The sequence below is a fragment of the Marmota monax genome, unplaced genomic scaffold, assembly GCF_021218885.2.
Source record: "Marmota monax isolate L192 unplaced genomic scaffold, Marmota_monax_Labrador192_F-V1.1 WCK01_AAM20220418_F8-fsc00001, whole genome shotgun sequence".
Taxonomy (NCBI): Eukaryota; Metazoa; Chordata; class Mammalia; order Rodentia; family Sciuridae; genus Marmota; species Marmota monax.
Window position 1 is genome coordinate 52518601 of NW_026693777.1, and position 27365 is coordinate 52545965.

At 34.9% G+C, this 27365-nt stretch overlaps 1 protein-coding gene across 6 annotated transcripts in view; it reads right to left on the bottom strand.

Moving 5' to 3' along the window:
- Window positions 1-27365, bottom strand: part of Dmxl2 (Dmx like 2) — a 172126-nt gene that overhangs the window by 24528 nt on the left and 120233 nt on the right. For 4 of the 6 annotated variants that reach the window (XM_058584798.1, XM_058584799.1, XM_046460939.2 and 1 more), the window contains 9 exons: window positions 20674-20784; window positions 18928-19097; window positions 15406-15503; window positions 14770-14935; window positions 13410-13674; window positions 10862-11940; window positions 10286-10477; window positions 8685-8761; window positions 7131-7261 (listed from right to left, as the gene is read on the bottom strand). In XM_058584798.1, coding sequence (XP_058440781.1) covers window positions 7131-7261; window positions 8685-8761; window positions 10286-10477; window positions 10862-11940; window positions 13410-13674; window positions 14770-14935; window positions 15406-15503; window positions 18928-19097; window positions 20674-20784 — 2289 coding nt within the window. The remainder of the gene's footprint in view (window positions 1-7130; window positions 7262-8684; window positions 8762-10285; window positions 10478-10861; window positions 11941-13409; window positions 13675-14769; window positions 14936-15405; window positions 15504-18927; window positions 19098-20673; window positions 20785-27365) is intronic. The other 2 variants (XM_058584800.1, XM_046460940.2) reach the window with 1 other exon arrangement.

Consider the following 27365-nt stretch of genomic DNA (forward strand, 5'->3'; position numbering starts at 1 on the left):
ACAAAAAACCATTCACCAAATCTACAAAAAGCAACAATCAGGAAACTAGCTAGTAGGTTTTTTAAAAAAGAACTACTAAGAGACAAGATGGTGGACTAGAAGCACCCAGCACACTCCTGCTTCTCAGTGAGGCTGAACATGTTGAAGTGGGTAGCTGTGGGAGGGTGCTGGAACTCAACAGTAAAGGGAGAGAAACCCAGAGATTTTTGGCTAACAGAACAGTACTAGAAATAGAATACCCCAGCACTGTTGGCATGGCAGCAAGACCAAGGGAGGAGGAATATCCCCTCAGCTGGGGTACAAGTTAAAGAGAGTTCTAGTGAACTCTACGGGAACAGAATCTGGTATCTTGTAGACATCTAAGATTGGGGATCTGAACAGCTAGTTGGCTTTGGAGGAGTCATCTGAATTTCCCAATGAATAATCACAGAGTTGTAAGCACAGCCATCTTGAGAAAGGCCCTATTGACCAAGCTTACCACTCTAGGTGTCAGACATCCCTGCATCGTCCTATCTCCAGGAACCCACAGCTATTCCACAAGCACTGTCTCAGCAACTGACTCTCTAGTTAAAAAGTTGAGGCAAGGGAGACTCTGAAACAAATCCCCTGAGATTCATGCAGAGAAAAGCAGAAGGTGCTTCCCTTTAAAATCAGGGTTCAGGAAACCTGTCATCATTCTCTGGGGAAGTTAACAGTCCTGAGTGATTTGGTTTTGCATGGGAGCCGAATCTGAGAGCACAGAATTTAGGGTGGCAGATCACTCAGAGCCTCTTCTCCCACTCACTCTCCCACCACAACACAGATCTTCACAGCTCCATTGCCTCCCCTCCCCTTAGAGGCATTCACAGACATGGTGGAGTACCAATGTCTGCCCTACCCTTGGAGCATACAGCCCAAAAAGCTACAGAAAAAAATACTGCAAGATCCACATTCCATGCTAGCTCATTCCAGCATGGAAATCAACTAAGAGGAATACCAACCAGCTTCAGCCACAAATCTATCCCACTAGTTACCTGGAAAGCACAACAGAAAGAACCAAGGATAAATAACTCAGCCTTCACTCTGTCCACTGGGTACACAGCCTAAGACCTGAGAGAAGCTCTGATCAGTAGAAGTTGTGATTATCCACCTTTGGTCCCTCATTCAAGCACTCTGGCAAGGAGAAAATTTTCATTTATATGAAGTCTAAAAGTATGAAAAAACAAAATAATATAAATCTCTATATATGTACATACATTTACATATATATATACACATATAGTTTGTTAATTTTCTAAATTTATCTTGTCTCCTTTTTTCCATTTTCTCCTTCTTTTGCTTTCTTTTGTTAGTTTTGTTTTGCTCTTTTATTCCTTTTTCTTTCTTTTTTTTTTTTTAAACAAGAAGTTTGTTTAAACAACAAGACGATGCTTGACTTGAAGGGAAAACTATCTAGGAATCTTTTTTAAGAGTAATTTACCCCTACTTAAAGATAGATTGCCCTACATGTAACAGCTGCATACAAAAAAGTTATAAAATTGTCCTTGGTTTTACAATGATAAATGAAAAACATTAAAATTCTCCAATCGAACGAGGTATGCAAGGATTTTTATGTTGTTCAGGTTTTTTTGTTGTTTTTGTGTTTTGTTAAAACAGTGAGAGCAAAATAACTTACTGGAATATAAAGATAAAAGCTGAATGAGCATGCCACTAATGGAGAAAGGGGATATTTCCACAGAACCAGTATTTTTCCCCATCCCATCTCCATTTGATGTTAATCAAAACATATCATTGGCCATTTAGTTTAAAGAAAAAAATGCAATATGCTTGTGCACATACACAAGTTACTTTATGTACAATAAAAGAATGGGGAAGGAGAAAATGAAAGAATAAAGAAAACTATATTGTAGTAGTCAGGATGTGGTGGAACCAAATTGCAGTTTTCTAATTGAGAATCTATTTTTGGTCTGTAAGAACAGAGTTCTGGAGTAAAGTGGCAGGTTTCCTTTTTAGTAGACACCTCCTGTCTGCTGCTGGAACACAGATGTGTCTGTTTCATTAATTGGCTGCCTGTCAAATCAGAATCTGATCTGCCTCATCGACAAATCCTGTCGCTCACAATATGCTTTCATTAGTTTACTTAATCTTAAACTGCACCACAGAACCATCCTGCCCCGCCACCTTCAAGTTAATATGATCGCTGTTCTCAGTCTTGACTCCTTCCTTGGGCTTTTCGTCGGCCATGGTGAGCGCCGGAGTCTCCTCAGCTGCCACTTCACAAAAAAGGTACCAGGCCGCACCGAATGAGCCTGATTCTTTTTTCTTTATTTTCTAAGTTCTTCATTTTTTTTTTTCTGGTACTAGAGATTGAACCCAGGGGTGCTTCACCTAACTGAACTACATTGCAGCATTTTTTAATTTTTTGAGACAGGTTTTCACTAAGTTATTTAGGGCCTCGCTAAATTGCTGAGGCTGGCTTTGAACTTGCAATCCTCCTGCCTCGGTCTCCCAAGTTGCTGGGATTACAGGCATGCACCACCACATTCAGCTTATTTTGAAGTTTTGAAGGTTTTTGTTTTTATTTTACTCTATATTTCCTCCCTTTTCTGTTGTTAAGGCTGTTGTTTTCTTTTAGTCTTTTTTTTTCTTTTAGTGCTGAGGATCAAATCCAGGATCTCATGTGCATTATGTGGGTGTGCTGCCACTGATCCACTGAGCTACACTCAGCCCAGCTTGAAACCTTGAAAATACTTCATCTTGAAGAAAGTGTGGGGGGACAAAAGCCCCAGCCAGTGACCCATACTCAAGAGGGATGTGATATCTTGTTCCTGAAGTCACTCCATGGTAACAGCAGAGAGAAAAAATACAACTATTGTGGACATAACGCTTTTGAGGGTCTTCAGCATGGGTCACCTTCATACCCTGTCAGATTGCACAGTATAGATAAAACTGGATATGAGCACTACAGAGGCAGAGCTGTGATTCTGGCCCCCACCAAAATATCAGGAAACACCAACAACTGCACCAGGGTATAAACACAGGATAAAAGCTTCAGGACCCTTACAACAATTGGAGCAACCAGTATCAGAATTGCTTTTTAGTAACAGAGCCAGTATCAACAGTTCCCACGGAAACCCCCATCACCTCATAAGGGCTTCCAATCCCATCATAGAAGTAACCAGAGAATAAACTCCACATATTCTGCTGACTACACCATACTTTCCTGAACTAGCAGAGGAATCTCACTTATGAGAAATACAGAGAAAGTGAGTACATATTGTCAAAACCCACTAATCAAAGCCAAAGAAGTCACAGGAAGATAATACTATGAATTTCAATTGGAAATAACCTCAACACTATTCTACAAACTGATACTCCAAGACATAATTAAGACAAAGCCACTTACCAAGAAGGCCCCTACATACAAATGGAAGAGATATAAATCCCAATGGATATACAACAAATCTCAACATGGAAATGTAAGAAGATGAAGAACATGGGGTAATATGACATCTCCTAAACTTTATAATTCTATTGTAACATATTCCAAAGGTATCAAAATAAATGAAATGCCTTATAAATAATTCAAAAGAATGATTTTTTAAAAAGGTCAAAAGAATCCCAAGAGAATACACATAAACAGTTGAATGAATTAATAAAGTCAATTCAGGATATTAACCAGAAATACAATAAAGTGAGACAGATTATGAAAGAGAACCAAACAAAAATCTTGGAAATGAGAAGCCCAATAAATCAGGAAAAAATGTTCAGTTGAAAGCCTCCACAATAAACTAGATCAAACAGAACAAAGGACATCAAAACTTGAACAAGTCTGACAAAACACTACATTCAGACAGCCATAAAGAAAACATACAAGATCTCTGCAACACCATTAAAAGATCAAACATATGCATAATTGGTATACCTGAATAAGAAGAGTTATAGACTGAAGGCATAAAAAAACCTATTCAATGAAATTATAGCAGAAAACTTCCCAAATCTTGGGGAAGACAGAGACATCCAGCTATGGCTTATAGCATACCAAATAGACATGGAGAAAAGAACCTCTTCATAACATAATTAAATTGCTGAAAGTACAGGACAAAGGAAGAATATTAAAATCTGCAAGAGAGAGACACCATCACAGTTAAAGGCAAACCCATTAAATTAACAGTAAAATTTGAGCAAAAACTCTATAAACACCAGGACAAAAAAATAAAATAAAATGATGTATTTCAAGTTCTAAAAGAAAAGTAACTACTTGAAGGATTGCTATAGAAAGAAAGAAAATCCTTTAGAAGAGAACTGGAAATAAAGGCCTTCTAAGATAAGCATTAACTAAGGGAATTCATGACTTACTAGACCAACATTACAGAAGATGCATAAGGGAATCCTATACCCAGAAGAGGAAGAATGATAAAATTATTAGAGCACATGAAAAAATAAATCCCACTAAAAGATTAGATACACAAATGAGAATTTGAAAAGAATCAAACATTATCAATACAGTAAACATCAAACTTTTAAGATGAGTACTAAAGGAAGAAACATACTTTTTTTTTAGAAAAAGAAAAATCAACAAAATGTCAGGAATAATCCTGAATGTAAATGGTCTTAATGCTCCAATTAAAAGACACAGACTGGCCGAATGGATTAAAAAACAATACCTAACAATCTGATGCATCTAAGAAAATCACTTCATTTGCAAAGACACAGACTTAAAGTGAAAGAATGAAAAATGATATTCCAAGCAAATAGAATATCCAAAAGCAAATAGGATTACATCCAACAAAATAGAATTTTAAGACAAAATCAGTTAGAAGAGAAAGGTCAATGTATATTGATGAAGGGAATAATACATCAAGAAGATATTATAATAAGTATAGATGCACCAAATGTTGGAGCACCTAGTTTTATAAAACAAACACTTCTAGACATAAAGGGAGAAAGCCCTTACTGCAATAACAGTGGGTGATTTCAACACCCCTCCTGTACCAATAGATAAGTTAAATTATACTACAGATAAGATTGACTTAACAGACATCTATGGAATATACACTCTTTACATCAGCACACAGTACTTTTTCTAAAATAGATCATAAATGAGACTCCAAAGTCTTAACAAATTTTTAAGAGTTAAATAATTTCTTATATCTTATTTGAAGAAGACACTAGAAGGCGGGAAGATTTGGCATATTCATGGATTGGGAGAATTAATATAGTTAAAATAGCCATACTACCTTAAGTGATATACAGAGTAAGTGTAATATTCATCAAAATACCAATGACACACCATAAAACTAGAAAAAACAGTCCTAAAATTCTTAGGGAAGCACAAAAGACACCAAATATTCAAAGCAATCATAAGCAAAAGGAGCAATGCTGGAGGCATCACAATACCTGATTTCAAAACACACTACAGGGCCACAGAAACAAACAAAAACAGCATTGTACTGGCATAAAAGCAGAGACCAATGGAAAAGAACAAAGGAACCAGATATAAATCCACATATTTCCAACCAAATGATTGTTGACAAAGGGGCCAAAAACACACACTGGAGAAAGGACAGCCTCTTCAGTAAACAGTGCTGGAAAAATAATATCCACATGTAGAAGACTGAAATTAGACTGTTATCTCTCATCTTACACAAAAATCAACCCAAAATGGATTGAAGATCTTAATATAAGACATGAAATGTTAAGACTAGCAGAGGGAAACACTTCAAGATATTGGCACAGGCAATAATTTCCAGGATAGGACTCCTAATAGGTCAGGAAACAAAAGCCAGAATTGACAAATGGGACTATATCAAATTAAAACAATTCTGTACAGCAAAGGAAACAATGAACAAAATGTAGAGACAACCTACAGAATAGGAAAAAATATTTATTCATCTAACAAAGGATTCATACCCAGAATATATAAAGAACTCAAAAAATTCAACAACATAAATAATCCTATCAAAAAATAGACAAATAATCTTAATAGAAAATTCTCAAGAGAAGTACAAAGGGCTAATATATTTATGAAAAAAATGTTATATATCTTGAGCTATCAGGGAAATGCAAATCAAACTACTGAGATTCAATCTTAGTCTCATTACAATGGCTATTATAAAAAAGATAATATTAAATGCTAATGAGGATGTGGAGAAAGGAAAACCCTTATATACTGTTAATAAGAATGTAAATTAGTATAGCCACTGAGGAAAAATAATAGAGAAGTTTCTCAAAACACTAAAAATAGAACTACCACATGATCTTGCTTTATCACTCCTGGGCATATATCCAAAGGAAATGAGATCAACATACAAAAGAGACATAGCCATGTTTATGTGGCACTGTTTATAATACACAGGATAAGGAACCAGCCTAGGTGCCCCATCAACAGATGAGTAAATGAAGAAAATATGGTATAGCCAGGCATGGTGGTGGTACATGCTGGTATCCCAAAACTCAGCAGGCTGAAGCAAGATTCCAAGTTAAGCCTTGGAGATTTAGCAAGACCTTGTATTAAAATTATAAAATGAAAAGGGCTGGCTGGGCACAGTGACACACACCTGTAATCCCAGCAACTTGGGGGGCTGAGATAGGAAGAACACAAGTTTGAGGCCAGCCTCAACAATTTAACAAGACCCTGTCTCAAAATTTTTAAAAAGGGGTGGGATATAGTTTGATGATAGAGCACCCCTGCCCCTGAATTTAATCCCCAGCACCCCACCCCCAACACACACACAGAGAAAAAATATGGTGTGTGTATATATACATACAATGTAGTATTTTTTAGACACAGAGAAGGATGAAATCATGTCATCTGCAAGAAAATAAATTGAACTTGAAGACATCATGTTAAGTGAAATAAAGCAGAGAGAAAAACAAGTATTACATGTTTTCTCTCATATCAAAAAATAGATCTGAAAGAAGAGGAACAATTAGGTACTGAGAAGTGGGCTAGGGGAAAAAAGGAAAGAGGGGAGAGAGGATATAATCAATGCATAATATATGGAGTATGGAAATGTCAGTGGAACTCGATTTCTATTATTAACCAAATAATAGACATAAAGAATTAAGATTAAAAAATAAAAAAGGAATTACAAAACAGATTTCAAAAAATAAAAAACAAACAAACAAAAAACACTTAAAATTCTCACCAGGCCACTGAGCAGGAGATGAGTTTGGTGTTGCATGTTCTTCAATGCTTTCTGTCCTCAGTCTTCGACGATCACTTAAAAGAAGTCCTTGATAAGCCATACCTGTAAACTGATTTCCTTCTGTTTGACTGCTAAAACAAATAAGTTCAGTTATTTATCATCCTAAGAGAGGTAATAAGAAATTATACTATATACAAATAATCTGTTTTAGAAGATTAAAAAAAAGCAAAAGTTCTTGAATTCACTGTTCTAATGAGAATTTATTTTAGTTCTTGAAATTAGTTATAAATGTTTATTGATAGCTTTTTAAAACAAAATATCAACTTTACTACATTGGGCAGAGGTCATTTACTCTTTTAAACTCTTTTCCAGAATCCACCTAATATTTTGAAATCTTTTCTATTTGCACTCATTTTGAAGTGTGAGGTAAGCAGACTATTGTTGGGTTTAGATACAGTAGACAGAAAATTTCAGGGTACTAGTTTGTTGGATTTCTTATCTCTGCAAAGTTGTACAAGCTTAACCCTGAATTTAAAAAAAATATGAGCTAAACTATGGAGAATCATAATTTTAGAAATATCTAAACCTCAAGCCAAAAGTCACTAAATATTTACTTTCCTCTTCAGAATGGGTCTTTTTGTGAAATTGAATAAATACAAAAGCAGAAACTAAAGTATAACTAAGAACTGGAAAGTACATATTTGAAAACAATGTAATTGAATTCTTTTTTGGTGTCATTTTAACCAGTGACTGATATCAAACAAGTTATCAATGATCATTTAGATGACCATGCCAACTAAACCAATTTTTTTTCCATTTAGCTACATTCCCAGATCTTTGGAATTTGTCTAGACATGCCCTAGAAAGGGTAAAATTAGAGCACAGGTTATTTTGAAAGAGTAACTCCTTATTGAATATCAAATATTCTAACAAATGGCTGCTAAATTTACGAGAAAAAGTCTAAACATAATTTAATATAAATTTCATACTTCTATTATTTTTAAAATTTTCTAAATATACTACATTTAAATCTGGATCATCCTTCCAAGTGATTCAATTTCTTAGAACTTACATGGCTCTACTTATTAACATGTGAAGTATACACTAAATGAAGGCGATATGACATTTAGAAAAATTCAAACCGTTACTTTTACTTGATATCTCTTCCAAAGACTTTTACATCACACATAAATGCATAAATTTTACTTTAATAATTCAGTTTTAGAAATGTACTTTTTCACTTTTCAAGGTTTTTAACTAAAAACCAGTTAAAAATAATAAAAGCTAATCCAATACAAAAAAATAATTCCTAAGAAAAAAATTTAGTGTAAGTTATTTGACAGTAAGCTTTCATTCTTGAAAACAAAAAGATGGTATTGAAGATCTGTTGTTTCTGGGAGATAACTAAACAAATAATCATTTTATTTCTGATTCTATGTCAGTCATATTTGGGGATTTCTCAGTCCCTGGAAACAGAATCCTAATAAAACTCTGAAATGGTTTAATGTTTTTGCTGTATTAATACTATTTTGGGTGGTTTTTTTTTTTTTTTACCTGTAGCTATGACTGTCACATAATGCTTGGTAAATTGATGCAGAAAGTGATGCTGCTAGTGAATGAAGTGTGTGCACCTAAAACCAAAACAGCCACAATTACATTTTATACTAACATTTCTACATAACAGCAATATCTTAAAAATTAGAAAATACTCAGGAAACTAGCAGTATCATAAGGAAGACTAGATCCTATATGATACTACTAACTTTGCTTTTAAACTTCTAAGTCTCACCCATCTTTATATGCATGCCCATAACAAAGCTAACTACTTCAGACACATCTTTATCAAATATTTACTTACTGTGAACCTGCCATCTACCAGGCCCTAAGCAAAGCATCAATGTTGATGTTACTGGGACTTGTCCTAGGCTACCAACAATTAACTTAAATTGTTAATTTAAGTTAAAATTTTCTTTAAAAAGGAAAAACAAGTACAGAATTTTTAAGAACTTTTCTTTAAGCTTGTCTGATAAATTTCTCTTGACAAAAATACTCAATCTTAATAAAATGCTTATTAAGTGTATCAATCACTGTGAAATGGCTGATTTTGTAGAAAGCAAATAATTCATTTAATATTCATATGAAGTTTAAAAATTCTCTATTTGATATAAAACCACATTTGATATCCCACATTGAATAAACATTTTCAGACTCATAAAATCTTAAAAATTTGAAGGGACTTTAGAAATTATTTCAGACTTTTTGAAATCTTTACCCAAATTTCTATGAACTGGAAATGTTTACTTGGTACTTGTATAAATTTTATCACTTTTATACATGTCTAGCTTCACCTAGCAAACAATTAATTCACACTACCAATGAGAAGTCTCTAGAAGGTTGATGTGATCAGTAAAATCTTAGATCCTTCAGAATAATGTACTAGCAGAGATCAAACATGTTGTCAAATAAAAGAAATAAAATAAAAATTGTGGGTATTTGAAATGCACATCCACCACAGGAACTGAAGAGCAGAACACAAATACACTTAAGTTGATACAGTGGAAGTCTAACTCTTCAGATCCTGCCAAGCTCCCTTGTAGTTCTTGCAATGTAACAATTTTCAATTTTCTCAGCACAGGGCATAGGTTTAATTTGGAGTGGTAACTCTGTCAAAATTCTGATTGTCCCTAAGTATTACATAGCCTTCAATAAACACAATCATCAAGGAAACACTAACAGGATACTATCTCTGGAACCATTTTTGATTAATCATGGTTCTCTCCCAGGTATTCCTCAACTTACATTTTTACTGCATTTTGGCATGTAAACAGGAGTCATAAATATTTCTAATTTTAATGACATTTAAGGGAATGTATAATCTAAAGGGATATGAAGTGGCAAGAACACTGTCTTGAAAATTAATTTTACTACCCAAAAAGCATACCTGTCTTAAAGGAAGACAATAACTTTTACAAAAATAAGAAAAATGCTTACTTTAAATTACATTCATTGGATAGTCCAGAATTGATTGGAAATGAAAAGGTAGCACGTAAGAACACTTGAGAATATTTTCTGTCAGTTCAAGTTTGAGGACCTACAAATATAACATATTTACCTTCTCAGTATATACAACATCAAATAAACAAACTTTACATTACCTTCACATCTTCAATATTGGGATGAGGCGGTGTTTTCATCTGAACAATAGTATAAAGTATATCATGGATGTGATTATTTAAGTACAATACAGGATTAGCTATAACTGTTTTTGTTGAAGCAATACTTGCTGAAAGCAGAGGTAGGGTGGTAGGCAATGGTAATGGAGACTGGAGCTGTTTAACTGTAGTTTCCTGGAAGTGAGAGTAAATTTTTATTTTCAAAGTAGTTAAAATGAAGGAGAAAAAAAAATAACAGTTATCTGACAAAATACACTTGAGTAAAAGTAGTATGTTCATTTACTTATTCACTCAATCTACAAAAATTTATTCAGCACCCAGTATTTATCAGGTACTATGCCAGATGAAGAAAATACAAAGATGAGAATTTTGCTCTCAAGTTTTTAAGCATACCAAAACTTTCACTTAAATAAAAAACCATATAGATTACAAATATCTGCCTCTTATGAACAGAGCAGCTAAATATATTTGGATTAATGCAAAAACAGTTTTATAGCCCTAGCTGGAAGGGCCACTGAAATTACTAAAACAAGACTGAAAACAAAAGTATGTCCATACCTGCTGTGATTCTTGCAGCAAAAATTTGAGTTCCATTCTTACTGAGGCTAGACCACCACCTTGGGCCCCATGAAGGCTACAGTAACTAAGAAACACTCTTAGGAGATCTTGGTTTTTCTGCAACCACAACTTTCGTCTTTCTGCATGCTCTCGTTTAGCCTGCAATCTTCGTCTTTCTATTTGGTGTCGCTCATATGAACCAATATCTGGTTTGTCCACCATTTCTTCCCGATCCAGAAGATCACTCTCTACTTTGGAATATGTTTTACTGGAATATTCTTTAATAACTGATTCATGATTGCATATCTCATGCAAGGCAGCAATTTCCTTTTCAAGCCAGTTATAGAGTTGAAATCTGAGCTTCCCTCCATCTACTTCATAACCTGTCGCCAAAGTTCTTAGTTCAGTCATAAGGATCTTTAAACAAGCTCTGAATTTTAGTTGTTCAGCAATCACATCAACTTCAGTATCACCTTCACAATGATCTTCTTCCTGAGGAGTCAATAACATATTAGGCTCTGAGGACTTCTGATCTTCTTGTTCATCTCTTCCTCTGGCATCTGTACTTTTCATTACTAAACCAACGGCATCTTCATCCTCTTCTAAGGCACTATCATGATCTTCTCCCCAATCAAGAGTAAGAGGTTCCTCATCAACTTTAACAATTGGCTGACTCCAGTCAAACTGTGCTGAAGTTATGTTTGACCAGTCAGTGCCAGAACTCCCATTGCCATTGCTCATAGTTTTTGATTCTGCAGATACATCACCCATCTTTTTAGAAACAAAATCAGGTGGATCTTTTTTAGCAGGTAAGGCAGACATTTTGGTTACTTTTGGAATTTTGGAAAGTACCTCCAGGGCTAGAACAGGGCATCCAACCTTAAAATGAGCATTTGCAGTGGTAAAGAATAATTTTCTCTCTATGAGGTTAATTTTGTCAGCAAAATTTTTCTCAGTTTTGAGACCTAAGGTTGCCAAAGTTCCTTCAGGGGAGGCAAGGTTTCTTCGAAGAAGCAAAGGATGTGTTCGAAGGTAGTTATAAAAACTAAATACCACTGGGTTACAAGATTTGATGATAACTACAGAAACCAAATAGATACATCAAAAGTTAGTATTAATTTGTACTTACACTGCAAAAGAATAAAATACGTCAGCATTTCTTCATAATAAAGGACACATAAATATTGACCTTAGGTAGGTTAAACTCTGTTACATTCATGTAATCATTAAAACCATAAAACTGAAATAAAAAAAAAAAATTCCCTATATACTATGGAGTGATATCCAGGATATATTAAGTAAAAGAAGATGCAGAAGGAAGACTTATATGTATAAAATTTTAATTGGTTCCCTGAAAAGGGAGAAGGGCACAAGAAAAGAAGCTATATTTCTCTGAAAATACTCTGGGGTTTTATATATTTAATTTCAAAACCATGTCAACATTTTATACAAATTTAAAAGAAAATAAAATTTTAAAAAGTAAATTACAAAAAGCAAATTTATTTATTGTGGTACCAGAACCTGAAACCAGAGACACTATACCACTGAACTATATCTCTACCCCTTTTTTATATTTTGAGAAAGAGTTTCAATAAGTTGCTGAGACTGGCTTCAAACTTGCAATCCTCCTGCCTCAACCTTCTAAGTCAGTGTGATTATAGGCAAGTTTCCCATAAAATTAAGTGAATCTGTATGTTAAGTTGGTAGTGTAACCACAGACAGACGTGAACTAGAAAAGTGACTTTAAAATAATAAATTTGTATGTCCTTAGTAGAATATACTATAAAAATAAATGGCATACTGTTTGGGTATATGGATAGAGTATTTATTTAGCTATTCTGTTACCATGTTCCCATGTTTAATTTTACTGCAAACAAAGCTGACAAATACTCTCCAGGTGCTTAAAAGATCTAAATTATTTAGGATATCCAAAAGTGTAAAAAGTAAAGATTTTCCAGTCCCGTGCATCAAACCAATATGTGTAAACATACAAATTTTCCATGTTAAAAAACATGGCTATATGATTACTTAGGAAGAGGTAAGCAATGTAATAAACATTCTGTATGCTTTATTTTTTTATTCTTTTTTCTTTTTGTGGTGGTACTAGGGACCGAACCCAGGGTTGCTCAAACACTGAGCTACATTCCTAGCCCTTTTAATTTTTTATTAATAGGGTATCACTAAGTGGTCCAGACTTGCCTCAAACTTGTGACTTTCTTGCCTTAACATTCAGTTTTGTTAATGTGCTTTTTAAAAACATACTTTTTTTAATGTATATGAAACCAGAACAGTATAATAATTCTACTTATATTTCTCAAAATATAATTGTGAGATTAAAAATGTGTGGTCTCTTTAGTATTACTTAAATTATAAGATGCTAGATTTTATAATAAATATTAATAGTCTAATCTAAACTGACAAAAAAATTGATAATTTCTTAGAGTTGAAAAGTAAATCTGGTAATGATATTTTTAAAAATCTGAATGAAGTTCTGAAGCGTTTTCCTTTACGAAAAAAGAAAAAAGAAAGAAATGTATAAAAGTCTTACCTTGATGCTCATCTTCTTCTTTTGGTGTTTGTTCCAGTAATGTATCCAAGGCACGGGTGTAATCTTTCATCACCCAATAGGCAAGACTACGCAGGAAAGGATCAGGATGCAATCTTTTGCAATTGAATCCTGACCCATCCTTTTGGCAACCCAAAATCTTTTGATTCAAGATGGATATGTAAGTGGATGAAGTCTCAAATTCAGATTCGTATAAGCGGGCAATAACCATAGCTAGCTGAATATCTTCCATTTTTTCAAGACATACCTGAAAATTTAAATTTTAAGAAATATTTATTTTATTTAGTGATATGGACTATCTCACTAATACCCTAAAATCATCTGCTATCATGGTAGAAGGAAGCAGTCCAGAGGTTGAGACAATGAAAGGCAGTTAAATGATTATTTCACAGCAGACTAAGGAAGAATAATAATAATAAGGAACTAGAACTTAGAAATTGCCTAGGGTTTGGTCCCATAACACAGCACCAATAAACAAATAAATAAATAAATAAAATCTAATTCACTTGAGTTAAATTTCCCATTTCAAAATCATAGCATTTATAATTTTAAAAAATCATGCCTGAGATAATCATGAAGAATGACTAAATTTAAATTTATAGCAATTTTACTTTGTTAGATAGTTCCTATTTCTTCTATCATGTAATATTTCCTATTCTATTTTTCAATCACCTGTTTTAATTGCTCAGAATGATAATCAGTAACTATAAGGAAGAAATTATAAGTAACAGGAAAATTAACATTACTCTCATAATCACTTGCCAGCATTACATATTTAAAATGAGAAAATTTACAGAGAATTTTCTCACATTTATTTTTCCAATATCTAAGACAATTATATCACAGAACTGTACAAATCACTATTTTAGTTTCTTATCTATGAATTTCATTTAGGAAAAAAAATTGAAATTTCTGCTTTTCTGCACAAGATAAGGAGATTGTTTTTTTTTTAATACTTTTTTTTATTGGTTATTCAAAACATTACAAAACTCTTGACATATCATATTTCATACATTCGATTCAAGTGGGTTATGAGGAGATTGTGACCTATGTACTTTAATTGTTCATAATCATAAGATGACCACAAAAAAATGCATTCATAAACCATTTTTTGCCATTTTATATATTATCTTGAAATATAATATGCCGTATATAAAACTGTTTCTCCTTTGAACTTATTTATAATTTCACTTATCACAATGCTACTATTTTAAGTTCAACAATTTCTATAGTTATATTCTGTTCTTACAAAAATATCACCAAAAAATTGCAATCTCCTCAAAGACCTTTTCAGGTTTTCAATCTTTTACAAGTATTTCAAAGCATTTTTTCTTATTTATACCTCTATGGCATCTTTCAGTGAACCCGCTAACAAGAAAAAAGCAGCAGATTGTTCAAAACGTTGTTTTCCAAGTAAAGAAAAAGCATTTTTCAAAGCAGCTTTACGCCATCTATCTTCATTAAAGTTGTGACTGAAAAATGATGTCATTTTTTCATCATGCTGTGACCTGGGAATCAGAGCACAAACATCAGTGTTTAAACCAATTTAAAATATCTTAATTCTTTATAGAATTAAAAATAGAAATCCTTTGCAATGCAAAAATAGAAAATAAAAAATGGAAACATCCATCTAAAAAATAACTTTAGTTATAAGTATGTAACTGTATATATTTTTATAGGTTTTCAAGCATTTCTTCTCTTCTAATAAGGAAAGCTAATAGTACCTTATGTACACAAACAGGACGAAAGAGTATTTTTTACTTTCCAATGTGCTTGTATCAACTTTATTTAGAACAACATCCCACCCTTTAGGTTAAGTTGAAAAGATATGTTGACCATTTGTTGAAGATAAAAGGAACAAAGGCATAAAGAAGTTGATTTGACCAAGATAATGTATCTATCTTCAAAAGCACTAAGTTTCTGATATGAAGCACACTTTTCATTCCACTAAATCATATTAAGTGTTGAGGCAACTTACCTAAACAGACCCCACACTACTGCTTTTTTCTTCATTGCAAGATAGAATAATGCAGCATCTAAGGCATCATTATTCCTTTGAAAAGCAGCTTTGGCAACCTAAATAGTAAATAAAATATTATTTTAACTATCTGACAAAACAATTACAACCAAGTAGTCAATAATCAATGCTTTCCTGCTACTTCAATGGATGACAGAACAATAAAAATGGGAAAACTTGGCTCTATTTCACAATCTCAAAAGACTTATGACACATGCTCCTAAAGACAATTTGCATACCAGAGATTAGAATATAAATAAGAATAACATCTAGCATTAATTGACTACTTACCATATAACTGGCACCAGTACAATCAAGCACTTTTCACTGATCTTACTGAATCACTACAACCCATGAGGTACAATTACCATACTCATTTTACTGGTGAGGTGATTAAGACACCAAGAAGTTGTGAATGGTCTATAGTCACACAGTAAGGAGTAGAAGGTATCAGAACCCAGGTAGTAATAAAACTAACATAGGGGGCTGGGGTTGTGGCTCAGTAGTAGAGCATTTGCCTTGCACATGTGAGGCACTGGGTTCAATCCTCAGCACCACATAAAATTAATAAACAAAATATTGTGTTCATGTTTAATTAAAAAATATTTTTAAAAACTAACATAGGAAACAATAAAAACAGACTATTTATTTAATAGATGTGACCAATTCTTAAAAATTCAACATACTCCATTTCTTAATGTTTTGTAAAACTTAAAAAATATTGATGTCTATGGTAAATATGATTTCACAATTTAAGGTTCTCTCAACTAGTATAGATAAAGATACCTGTAATAATAATTATAGACACATGTTATACATATTTTAAAAAGTGCAGACAAAAAAAAAATTCTAGGGGGTGGGGTTGTGGCTCAGCAGTAGCAAGCTCGCCTAGCATGTGTGAGGCCCTGGGTTGGATTCTCAGCACCACATAAAAATGAATAAACAAAATAAAGGTATTGTGTCCAACTACAACTAAAAAATAATTATTGGAAAAAAAGTTCTAGTATTTTTTATCATACTTTTTAGAAACATTTGTCTGACACTTTTCAAATTTTGACAATTCTAAAGGACTGAATGTATACCATTCTTTCTAAGAAATAATTAAAACGAAGATGGTTCTAGGTCCTTTATTTTGAAGGGCCTACAAATTTCTGTTTATTTTATTTATTTATTTTTGGGCTAGGCATTGAGCCTAGAGCCTCATATATAGCATTTTGCCAATAAGCTAAACATACAGCCCCTGGCTTACAAATTTTAGTTTTTAATAATTACATTTTTTAAAAAGTTTCAGTGAGTATATAATTCTCCATGTACTATAATTTGTAATACCCTTTGACTCATATGACCAAAGTTGCTGAATTTATATAGCATTAATCAATTCTGTCAGTTTAAAAATTAAGACAATATCATTATTACATGTAATTGTATTGTTTTGAACACAATAGCATACAGACTATATTGTAGTCCTCAAAGATGCTGAGATAGCCTCTGCAAAAATCACTAAAATTAAGAGGCTTAACAAAAACCAGTGAATATTTTATTAGAACTCATCGACCAATGGTAAAGCAAGAAGCTACTGAATTATGGAAGAAATTGGAAAAAACACCTAAAATTGCAACACAAAATGTTTTACTGTCAATATTCTTTAATTTCTTTTCCCTTTAGTATTTTTCTCTTCTCTCGTCATTTAACTTAGTGCTTCCATATGTTCTGTCATCTTTTAAGAAATTATTACTGATATTCAGCTAAAGATTTATAAAAAATATTTCAGGACAAAAATTTTACATAGTCCTTTTATTTATTTTCAATAAATAAGTTACTTGTATAATAAATAAATGATACATATCAGAAAATACTCAATTATAATGACAAAACCACAGTGCTTACAAAGTAAAGAGATCTCTATAAAATAAATCTGAAACATTTCAGGTAAAACGATGTTTTCTTTTTCCACTGCTTTGGGCTATAAAATACTTAATATAGATACTGAATTATTTACATGCTAAAATAATCGGCTTTTCCTTTACAGCAGAAACTATTTTTTGATGTGGGAGCAAATTCCTATTGTGCCTATTTTCAGAACTGGAATACTGATATTTTTGTTGGCTGCCTTATACATAGTAGGAAAATAATTCTTTAATACTCATATTCTAAACTGTGATGTGATAACCATGTATACCAGAATCATAAGAGGTAATCAATATGAAGAGGCCACAGCCCTACCACCAACCTACCAAATTAAAATATTTCAGAGTGGGATGTTTTAAATAAGTTTCTCACATTAGAATTTGACAATTCCTATTGTAGAGGAATAAAATAATGAAGAGTTCTACATTCTTGGGAGAAAAAAATTCATACTTCACAAATATAGTACCAATGATTGAACTCTAGGGAATTTCAATGGACTCCTAAAGTAAAATATGAATGATAATTTTACTTTCTCAACTCTGCTTAAATAGAAAAGGAACATACTAAAACTAACACTTAACTGCGAATTTGGGCAGGTTACCCAAACTCTGATTCTTAATTCCATCAGTTATAAAATGGACATGATAACATGGGGCTAAAGAAAAGATTTTATGAAATGATTAATGAAAAGAAACCAGCACCAAGCCTGGTACATAACCGGTGCTTAGTTAAGATTAATGTAACACTGAAAGAACTTTCAGTTTCCATTAACAAAAAAAAATGAAACTTCTTTTTTTCTAGAAGGAATCTACCCATCAATTGATTTTAAGAAAAAAACTGTCTTAAAAAATATCATGTTTCACTGGCTGGCACAGATATGTTCTTCAAGTGCAAATAAATAAAAATTGGTTTTTGAATGGTATTTTAAGTGTGTAAAGCAAGTTTACTACTTACTGAGCTAGACTTTTTTTAATGCAATGGAAATAAAAGACAAAAACTTAAGTATACTTCCTAAATTTAAATTTTTATATTTTCTTAAAATAGGATATACCTTTTAGGGCTGGGGTTGTGGCTCAGTGGTAGAGCACTTGCCTACCATGTGTGAGTCACTGGGTTCGATTCTCAGCACCACATATAAATAAATGAATAAAATAAAGGTCCATCAGTAACTAAAAAAAAAAAAAATTTAAATAAGATATATCTCAACTAATAATAGAAAATATTCCCATTTCATACATACATAGACAAAGGTCAAGTTTTTAAAATCTCCAAAAAATGTTATTTAAAAAATTCTCAGGCTGGGATTGTAGCTCAGCAGTAGGTAAAGCGCTCGCCTAGCATGAGCGAGGACCTGGGTTCAATCCTCAGCACCACATAAAAATAAATAAAATAAAAAAATAAAAGATATTGTGTCCAACTACCATATATATATATATATATATATATATATATAAAATTCTTAAGATATCCAGATGTACAAATTCATTCTTCATGACAATTTTTCAGCAAGATACTGATACTGTATTTTTCCCTTTAAGACTTTTTAAACTTCAAAATCCAATGAAGCAAAGTTACCTTTTCAATGCATCTTCGAAGCGTGTTAATATTCCTCACCCACCATCCTATTCCCATTGCTCTTAACTCAGACCACTGAGGGTCTCCTCTTTGAATTGCTGGAATCATATTAATCAGTTCTTCCTCAGCCTCAGAATGAAAAGCCCAGGCAAAATGGCATGTAGAAACACCTAAATTGGAAATTTTAAATAATAACCTTCAGAACTATATAAAAAAAGAACAAAAACAACTTTTCCAAAGTTATATATAAATGAAAGAATGAAAGGAAGTGTGTCATCATTCAGGATTTTATACTGTAAGTTTCTGAATATAAGATGAGAAACAGAAAACCCAAATCTCTTAACTTTTTTCCTGAACGTAAGTGGGTTTCTTTCCCCCCATACAAAAATACAGGCACTAAAATGTTATCATTGGAATGAAATGTATTTGAAGACTAAGCTATTCATACATACATCAAACTTATTATCAACAGTGAAAGTTTTGGTTCACTTGAAATTCAAGTGAAAGCATTTGGCCCAGGTGCCTGGCTGTTGTCTCACACTGCCACTGCCACTTCTTGTAAAATTAATGCAACAAGTCTTAATATCCTTCAACAGTGAATTTTGAAAACTACTTCATTATTCCCTCTGGCCAAGAAGCTAAGCCTAATTTTAAAGCAAGCTCTAAACATCACAAGAGTTCCAGTGAACATCTGGGATAAATCTGGGATAAAGATGCCTTTCACGCCTTGATTAAAGCTGCCTAATACTGAAGCTATGGCAAAAATTTTCACACCCTCTGACTCAGGAATTCAACTGCTAGTAAACTAACAGAAGAATAAACAGAAATATGCATAAATACTTACATGCAAGGTTATAAGGTCATTCATTATAATGATAATTCAAATTTTAGAACCAACATAATCTAAATGTTTCAAAAATTTAAAAAGTTGGATAGATGAAATATAATTTAGACATATGACAGAATATTAAGTAGATATTTAAAATCATGTTTTCAAAGGACATTTATAGGTAAAGGGTAAGCGCCATGAGTAACAGTAACAGTTCATCAAGCCTGGTATTTCAGGGCCCATAATACTAATGCATACTCTATGGCGTTTTGGGTTTCAAAAGAAATATAGTCTAATAAAAATGAGCCTTGAACAAGGAGTCTAAGTATATGTCTACTAAAAAAGAGTCCTACATCCTACGTAGGTCACTCTAAATTCTATACTTTTTTAATCTCTAAGTAAGAAGGTGATATGAATTCTTATGTCTCAAATCAGGGTGGGCGTATGGTAGCATGCCAGATATATGCAAATCCACTGGATCAATATGGTAGATCTTCCTGAAACATCACTTTTACTTGCTGGCAACTTGGAACATGATGCTTATATTAAGATAAAAACAATAACAACATAAAAAGCAAAATCTATACAATTTTAAAAGAACAGACACCAGACAAATTCAGAGCCACTCTATAGAGAGCCACTTTGGGTTATTAGAACCCTGGAAAACTACATTTACTAAGTTACTACAATCTTAGTGAGTAAAGTCTCAAAAACTGAGTTACTTGCACAAAAGTCATAGGATAAAGCTGAAGGATACATAAGAAAATGTTAAGTACGAATACTTAAGTGACAGATCCTAAGACCAGTGATAGGTGAACAAATAATGATTCACTGGCTGATCATATACAAATATGAACACACTCACCACTTCAATACTACATAAAAGTGTACAAAGGGTCAAACAATAAGTAGAATACCTTGATGAAGTAGCTGTACTCGGTATAAAGGAGGCAGTGATGTTAAAAGGCATGTGTGCAAGCGCATAGCTAACAAGTATCTCAAACCACATTCATCTAAGGTGTCTCTTCCTGTAATTTAAGTAGAATATATGTTTAAGAAAAAAAGGAATTCAAAGGTCACAAACTGATTTTTTTAAAAGCTACAAAATAAGCATTAAGTTCTGTATTAATAATTTACGTAAAATACATAAGATACTTTCATTGTGCTCCTTTATGAACACTTTAATAACTTTATAAAGAACATATTTCTATAAAAAACATGTGAATACTAAAACTTCTAAATGAAAAATGATTCAGGAATATAATAAAATATAACTGTAATGAGTTAGGTATAATTCATAAAAATACTTCCTACATGAAGTCAGGTGAGATTTAAGGAGTTACATAACTATAGTGAAATTATTTGTTACATAATTAAACAGGTAATATTTCCTGGGCTGTTTAGTTTGACTGAAATATCATACTTCTGAAGATTGAAATTTGATTCTCCAGACTACTTAGTATTACAAAATTAAGATGAATTGATTCCACAAATTTACATATATAAATTTGATTCCACTTAGTCAAAAATTGAAAAAGGTACACAAGTATGTCAAATTTAATCAAAACTATGGCTACTTCTGAATAACAGTAATGCAAAGGTATTGATAGCACCTAGACTAGTAACTAACACATAGGAAGTATTCAAAGAGTAAAGAATAAATAATATTTTCAGAAGAAAACAAAATTTTTTAAATTACTAAAGTTCAAGTTCCATCTCTGCTTCCCATTACCTATACTCATTCATCCATTTATTCATTCAATAAATTTAGCATCTACTACATGTGAGGCACAGTTTAGGTACTGGGGATTTAATAGTGAAAAAGGCAGAGTTAATACTCTCATGGAGTTTACATTTTAGTAGGATAAGACAGTAAACAAACAAATAATATGTGGAAATTAATGTTATGAAGAGAAATAAAGCAGGATTGAGATATAAGGACTGCTGAAATAAAAAGGATCTATTTTATTTAGTGTGGCCAGGAAGAATTTTCCAAAAAAACGAAATTTCAGATGAACTATGAGGATATAACAGAATGAACCATGCACACATGTGGAAGAGCACTTTGCACAGAGTTATGCAAAGGAAACAGTAAGTGCAAAGACTTCAAGAAAGCAATGTGCTTATGTGTTTGTGGAACAGCAAGAAGGGGAAACATAGAAATGGAAATGACCCCAGACATGTGGGACCTTGCAGAAGTCTAAAAAGATCTTGACTTTTACTCTAACATGACACATGGGAAGCCACTGGTATATATTAGGCAGAGGAGAGATTTAATGTATCTTGACTTCAAAGGAATCACTGTCCTTTGTGAAGTACAGATTGAATTCACATAAATGAAGCAGTTAGGAGACTGTCAGTAACTAGGCAGGGCAACAGTGACTGCAGAGGTGACAAGAAATGACTGGATTCTGGATGTGAAAGAAATGACACCATTTGCCAATAGACTGGGTATAGGGTATGAGAGAAAGCAGAGTTACTAACACCTGTGTCTTCTCACCTCAATAAATGAAAGAATCCAATTACTTAGAATCCTTATACTGAGATGTGCAATTCATTTAATCTCTGATTTTCAATTTCTTGCCTGTGAAATGGAGACATTCATTCCTGCCTTATCTACCTCACAGATGTCTACTGTGACCAGGATAAGCTATTGCTTATATTCCTAGCCAATGATACAGTTTGTGTCAGAAAATTTAAACTATTTTCCATGGATTATGGCATGCCTTCTTAATACCCCAGAGTGAAAACTATACATATTAACAAAGGTTTACTCTGGGAAAAACCTCACTCAATTGCACATAACCTCACAATTCAAAAGGTTTTTTTTTTTCCTTCTAACACAGTGAAAAAATAGGTCATAGAAAAAATCCTTTAAGGTCTCCTGTTATTTTAATCTCCTAAAGGGAAATACTGGGGACACATGCAAGGGTGTAAATCTATATAAAGAGAGATTTTCTAACTGGCTTTGAGAAGAAGTGATTTTTCACTAGAAATCTCATGAAGTAGTTAAAAACAGAGTACCAGCTTGGAAGCAACACCCTTTACCTATGAACTCCATTTCTCCCACTTAATGTCTATGTGATCTTAGGTGAGTCAAATTCCTAGGGATCAGTGTCTTTATCTATAAAATTAAATACAATTGTAGCCACCTACCTACTATAAGATTATTATGGTAATTAAATGGGATAAAACACACAAAGTGTCTGGCACATAGTAATTCCTCATTCCTCTACAATATTGAATGAATGAATGAACGAATGAATGAATGAAAGATGAATAATTTTTTGTTTCCTTTGCTAATGTCACCATTTCAGTCAACATAATTACCTTCAACTAGCTGCATAGAAGAGAATAAAATCCAGTTTCAAAAGATAACTGCAAATTTTCTAGTTACAGAATAATCACACAAAATAATATTAAATGTCTAAAAACTTCTTTCTTAAGTCAACATTTGTAGAAAATTACATAACTATAAAAGTTATTTGTGTTTAGTAATGGGAAGATAAACTGAGTCAACGAGATTCCAGAAGACTCATGATTTGATGGCAAAATTAACAATTGGGCCATTATTATCACTCACACAATGGGAAAAAAAAAAAACCCACAAGAGGAATTAATCTTAAAAAAAAAAAAAAAGCAAAAGATTCTATATTCAAAATTACACAAAGTTTTCAGTGTAAGAACGTGTTTGAAAATGCCTATAGACCTGGGGGCTTCTTAAAATCTGATCTTATCGGAGTGAACACGGAGCGCGGGGCGGCCGAGTTCCGGCTCCCGGAACCGTCCCGGAACCGCCCTGGCTCCGGGCTGCGGAGCCTGCGGAGGCTGCTTCTTGGACCCTGCTAATATCAGAGCAAACACGAAGCACCAAGAAGCCGAATTCCAGCTCCCGGAACTGAGCCCGCGGGGACTGCTTCTTGGAGCTTACACTTATAGGAGCTTACACCGAGCACAGAGCGGCCGAGTTCCGGCTCCCGGAACCGTCCCGGAACCGCCCTGGCTCAGGGCTGCGGAGCCCGCGGAGGCTGCTTCTTGGACCCTGCTACTATCAGAGCATACACCAAGCACTAAGCGGCCGAATTCCGGCTCCCGGAACTGAGCCCGCGGGGGCTGCTTCTTGGAGCTTACACTTATAGGAGCTTACACCGAGCACGGAGCGGCCGAGTTCCGGCTCCCGGAACTTCCCTGGACCGGGGCTAGGAGCCCGCGGAAACTGTGTCTCGGTCCGGGTACTGCTGAGGGCAGGTCAGGACTCACCCATTGCTTGGGTTGCCTGGCAAGGGGAACGGAATGCTGCCATTCGCATAGGATACCAACATGGCAGAGATCTGATGTCAGCAGAAAGCGGTGGAGGAGAGATCTTCATCAATACCAGCGGTGACATAAGCAGTTGGTCTCCTGGTAAGGGGGGTGAGGCTCAGTCACCCGAGTCTCCTCAATTTGTCCTCGAGCCAGAGGGAAGGAGCCGGGCCGCCGCCAGCCCCCGGAGCAGGCCCAGCGGCTCGCCAGCGTGGTGACCGCGTGACCCCAATTGGAGAGGGGGCGGAGCGGAGCCGCCACCCACACCCGCCAGGTGGGCAGACCCACGACCCAGTAGTACATGGGCGTGGTAGGAGGGGCAGGGCAGAGCCGCCCTTCGCGCTTGCAAGGTAAACAGACCTGTGACAGCCTGGCGGGTCAGGCCCAGTGGCCTGCCAGTGTGGTACACACGTCACCCCAACTCGAGTAGGGGCAGAGCAGATCCTTATCCCACGCCCGGATCAGGCCCTGCCGGTGTGGTGGTCACGTGACCCCAATTGGAGTGGGGGTGGAGCGGAACCGCCACCTGTGCCCGCAGGGTGAGCAGACCAGTGATCAACCTGCAGATCAGGCCCAGGGGTCCGCAGGCGTGGTAGGAGGGGCAGGGCAGATCCGCCGCCCGCGCCTTCAAGGTAGGCAGACCTACAACAGACCGGCGGATCAGGCCCAGGAGCCTGCCGGCGGGGTACAAACACCACCATAATTGGAGTAGTGACAGAGCAGAGTCGCCTCCCTTGCCAGGAACAGACCCAGCATCCTGCAGGCGGGGTAGTCACGACACCCCAATTGGAGTAGGGGCAAAGTAGAGCCTCCACCCGTGCCCGAAAGGTGGGCAGATCTGCGACCGACCAGCGGGACAGGCCCAGTGGCCTGCTGGTACGACAGACACGTCACCCCAATTGGAGTAGGGGCAGAACAGAGCCGCCACCAGCTCCCAGAACAGGCCCAGTGACCTGCCGGCGTGGTAGCCACGACACCCCAATTGGAATAAGGAGAGAGCAGAGCTGCCGCCCGCACCTGCAGGAAAGATACGCAAGCAGTATGAAAAGACAAGGAAAGAAAGGACCACAAGCAATGCAGGTCAACGCAACTTTAGAAGAGGTAACAGCTGCAGCAGATGGAATGTCAGATAAAGAATTCAGGATATACATGCTTCAGATGATCTGGAGTATCAAGGAAGACATTAAACAGCAAAATCAGACAATGAAAGATCACTTCGACAACGAATTACGCAAACAAATTCAGGAAGCAAAGGATCAACTATACAGGGAGATAGAGGTTATAAAAAACAAGCAATCAGAAATCCTAGAAATGCAGGAAGCAATAAACCAACTTAAAAACTCAATGGAGAATACTACCAACAGAGTAGAACACTTAGAAGATAGAACATCAGACAATGAAGACAAAGTATTTCAACTGGAAAAGAACATAGACAGCTCAGCAAGACTGTTAAGAAACCATGAGCAGAACATCCAAGAAATATGGGATAACATTAAGAGACCAAACTTAAGAGTCATTGGGATACAGGAAGGTACAGAGCTCCAAACCAAAGGAATGAGCAGTCTATTCAATGAAATAATACAAGAAAACTTCCCAGACTTGAAGAATGAGACAGAATCCCAAATCCTAGAAGCCTACAGGACGCCGAATGTGCAAAATCATAAGAGATCCACACCTAGACACATTATAATGAAGATGCCCAACATACAGAATAAGGAGAGAATTTTAAAAGCTACAAGAGAAAGGAAGCAGATTACATTTAGGGGCAAGCCAATCAGGATAACAGCTGATCTTTCAACACAGACTCTGAAAGCTAGAAGATCCTGGAATAACATATTTCAAACACTGAAAGATAATGGGTTCCAACCAAGAATTGTGTATCCAGCGAAATTAAGCTTCAGGATGGAGAATGAAATTAAAACCTTCCACGATAAACAAAAGTTTAAAGAATTCGCAGCTAGAAAACCATCTCTTCAAAACATCCTAGCCAAAGTATTACAGGAAGAGGAAATGGAAAATAACAATGAAAACCAACAGTGGGAGGTAGGACAGTAAAGGGGGGGGGGAACAATCAAAGAGGAAAACAAACAATGTTTAGTAACAGAAATAAACAAATATGGCTGGAAGAACAACCCATATCTCAATAATAACCCTAAATGTTAATGGCTTAAACTCACCAATTAAGAGACACAGGCTAGTAGAATGGATCACAAAACAAGACCCAACAATATGCTGCCTACAGGAGACGCATTTGATAGGAAAAGACATACATAGACTGAAGGTGAAAGGTTGGGAAAAATCATATCACTCATATGGACTTCGGAAACAAGCAGGCGTGTCCATACTCATATCAAATAAAATAGATTTCAAGCCAAAGTTAATCAAAAGAGATAAAGAGGGACACTACATACTGCTTAAGGGAACCATACACCAACAAGACATAACAATCATAAATATTTATGCCCCAAACAATGGTGCAGCTATGTTCGTCAAACAAACTCTTCTCAAGTTCAAGAGTCTAATAGACCACCACACCATAATCATGGGAGACTTCAACACACCTCTCTCGCCACTGGACAGATCTTCCAAACAAAAGTTGAATAAGGAAACTATAGAACTCAATAACACTATTAATAACCTAGACCTAATTGACATATATAGAGTATACCACCCAACATCAAGCAGTTACACTTTTTTCTCAGCAGCACATGGATCCTTCTCAAAAATAGATCATATATTATGTCACAGGGCAACTCTTAGACAATATAAAGGAGTAGAGATATTACCATGCATCTTATCTGATCATAATGGAATGAAACTGAAAATCAACGATAAAAGAAGGAAGGAAAAAGCATACATCAATTGGAGAATGAACAATAGGTTACTGAATGATCAATGGGTTATAGAAGACATCAAGGAGGAAATTTAAAAATTCTTAGAGATAAATGAAAACACAGACACAACATATCGGAATCTATGGGACACATTGAAAGCAGTTCTAAGAGGAAAATTCATTGCTTGGAGTTCATTCCTTAAAAAAAGAAAAAACCAACAAATAAATGATCTCATACTTCATCTCAAAATCCTTGAAAAAGAAGAGCAAAACAACAGCAAAAGAAGTAGAAGGCAAGAAATAATTAAAATCAGAGCTGAAATTAATGAAATCGAAACAAAAGAAACAATTGAAAAAATTGACAAAACTAAAAGTTGGTTCTTTGAAAAAATAAACAAAATCGACAGACCCTTAGCGATGCTAGTGAAGAGAAGAAGAGAGAGAACTCAAATTACTAGCATACGGGATGAAAAA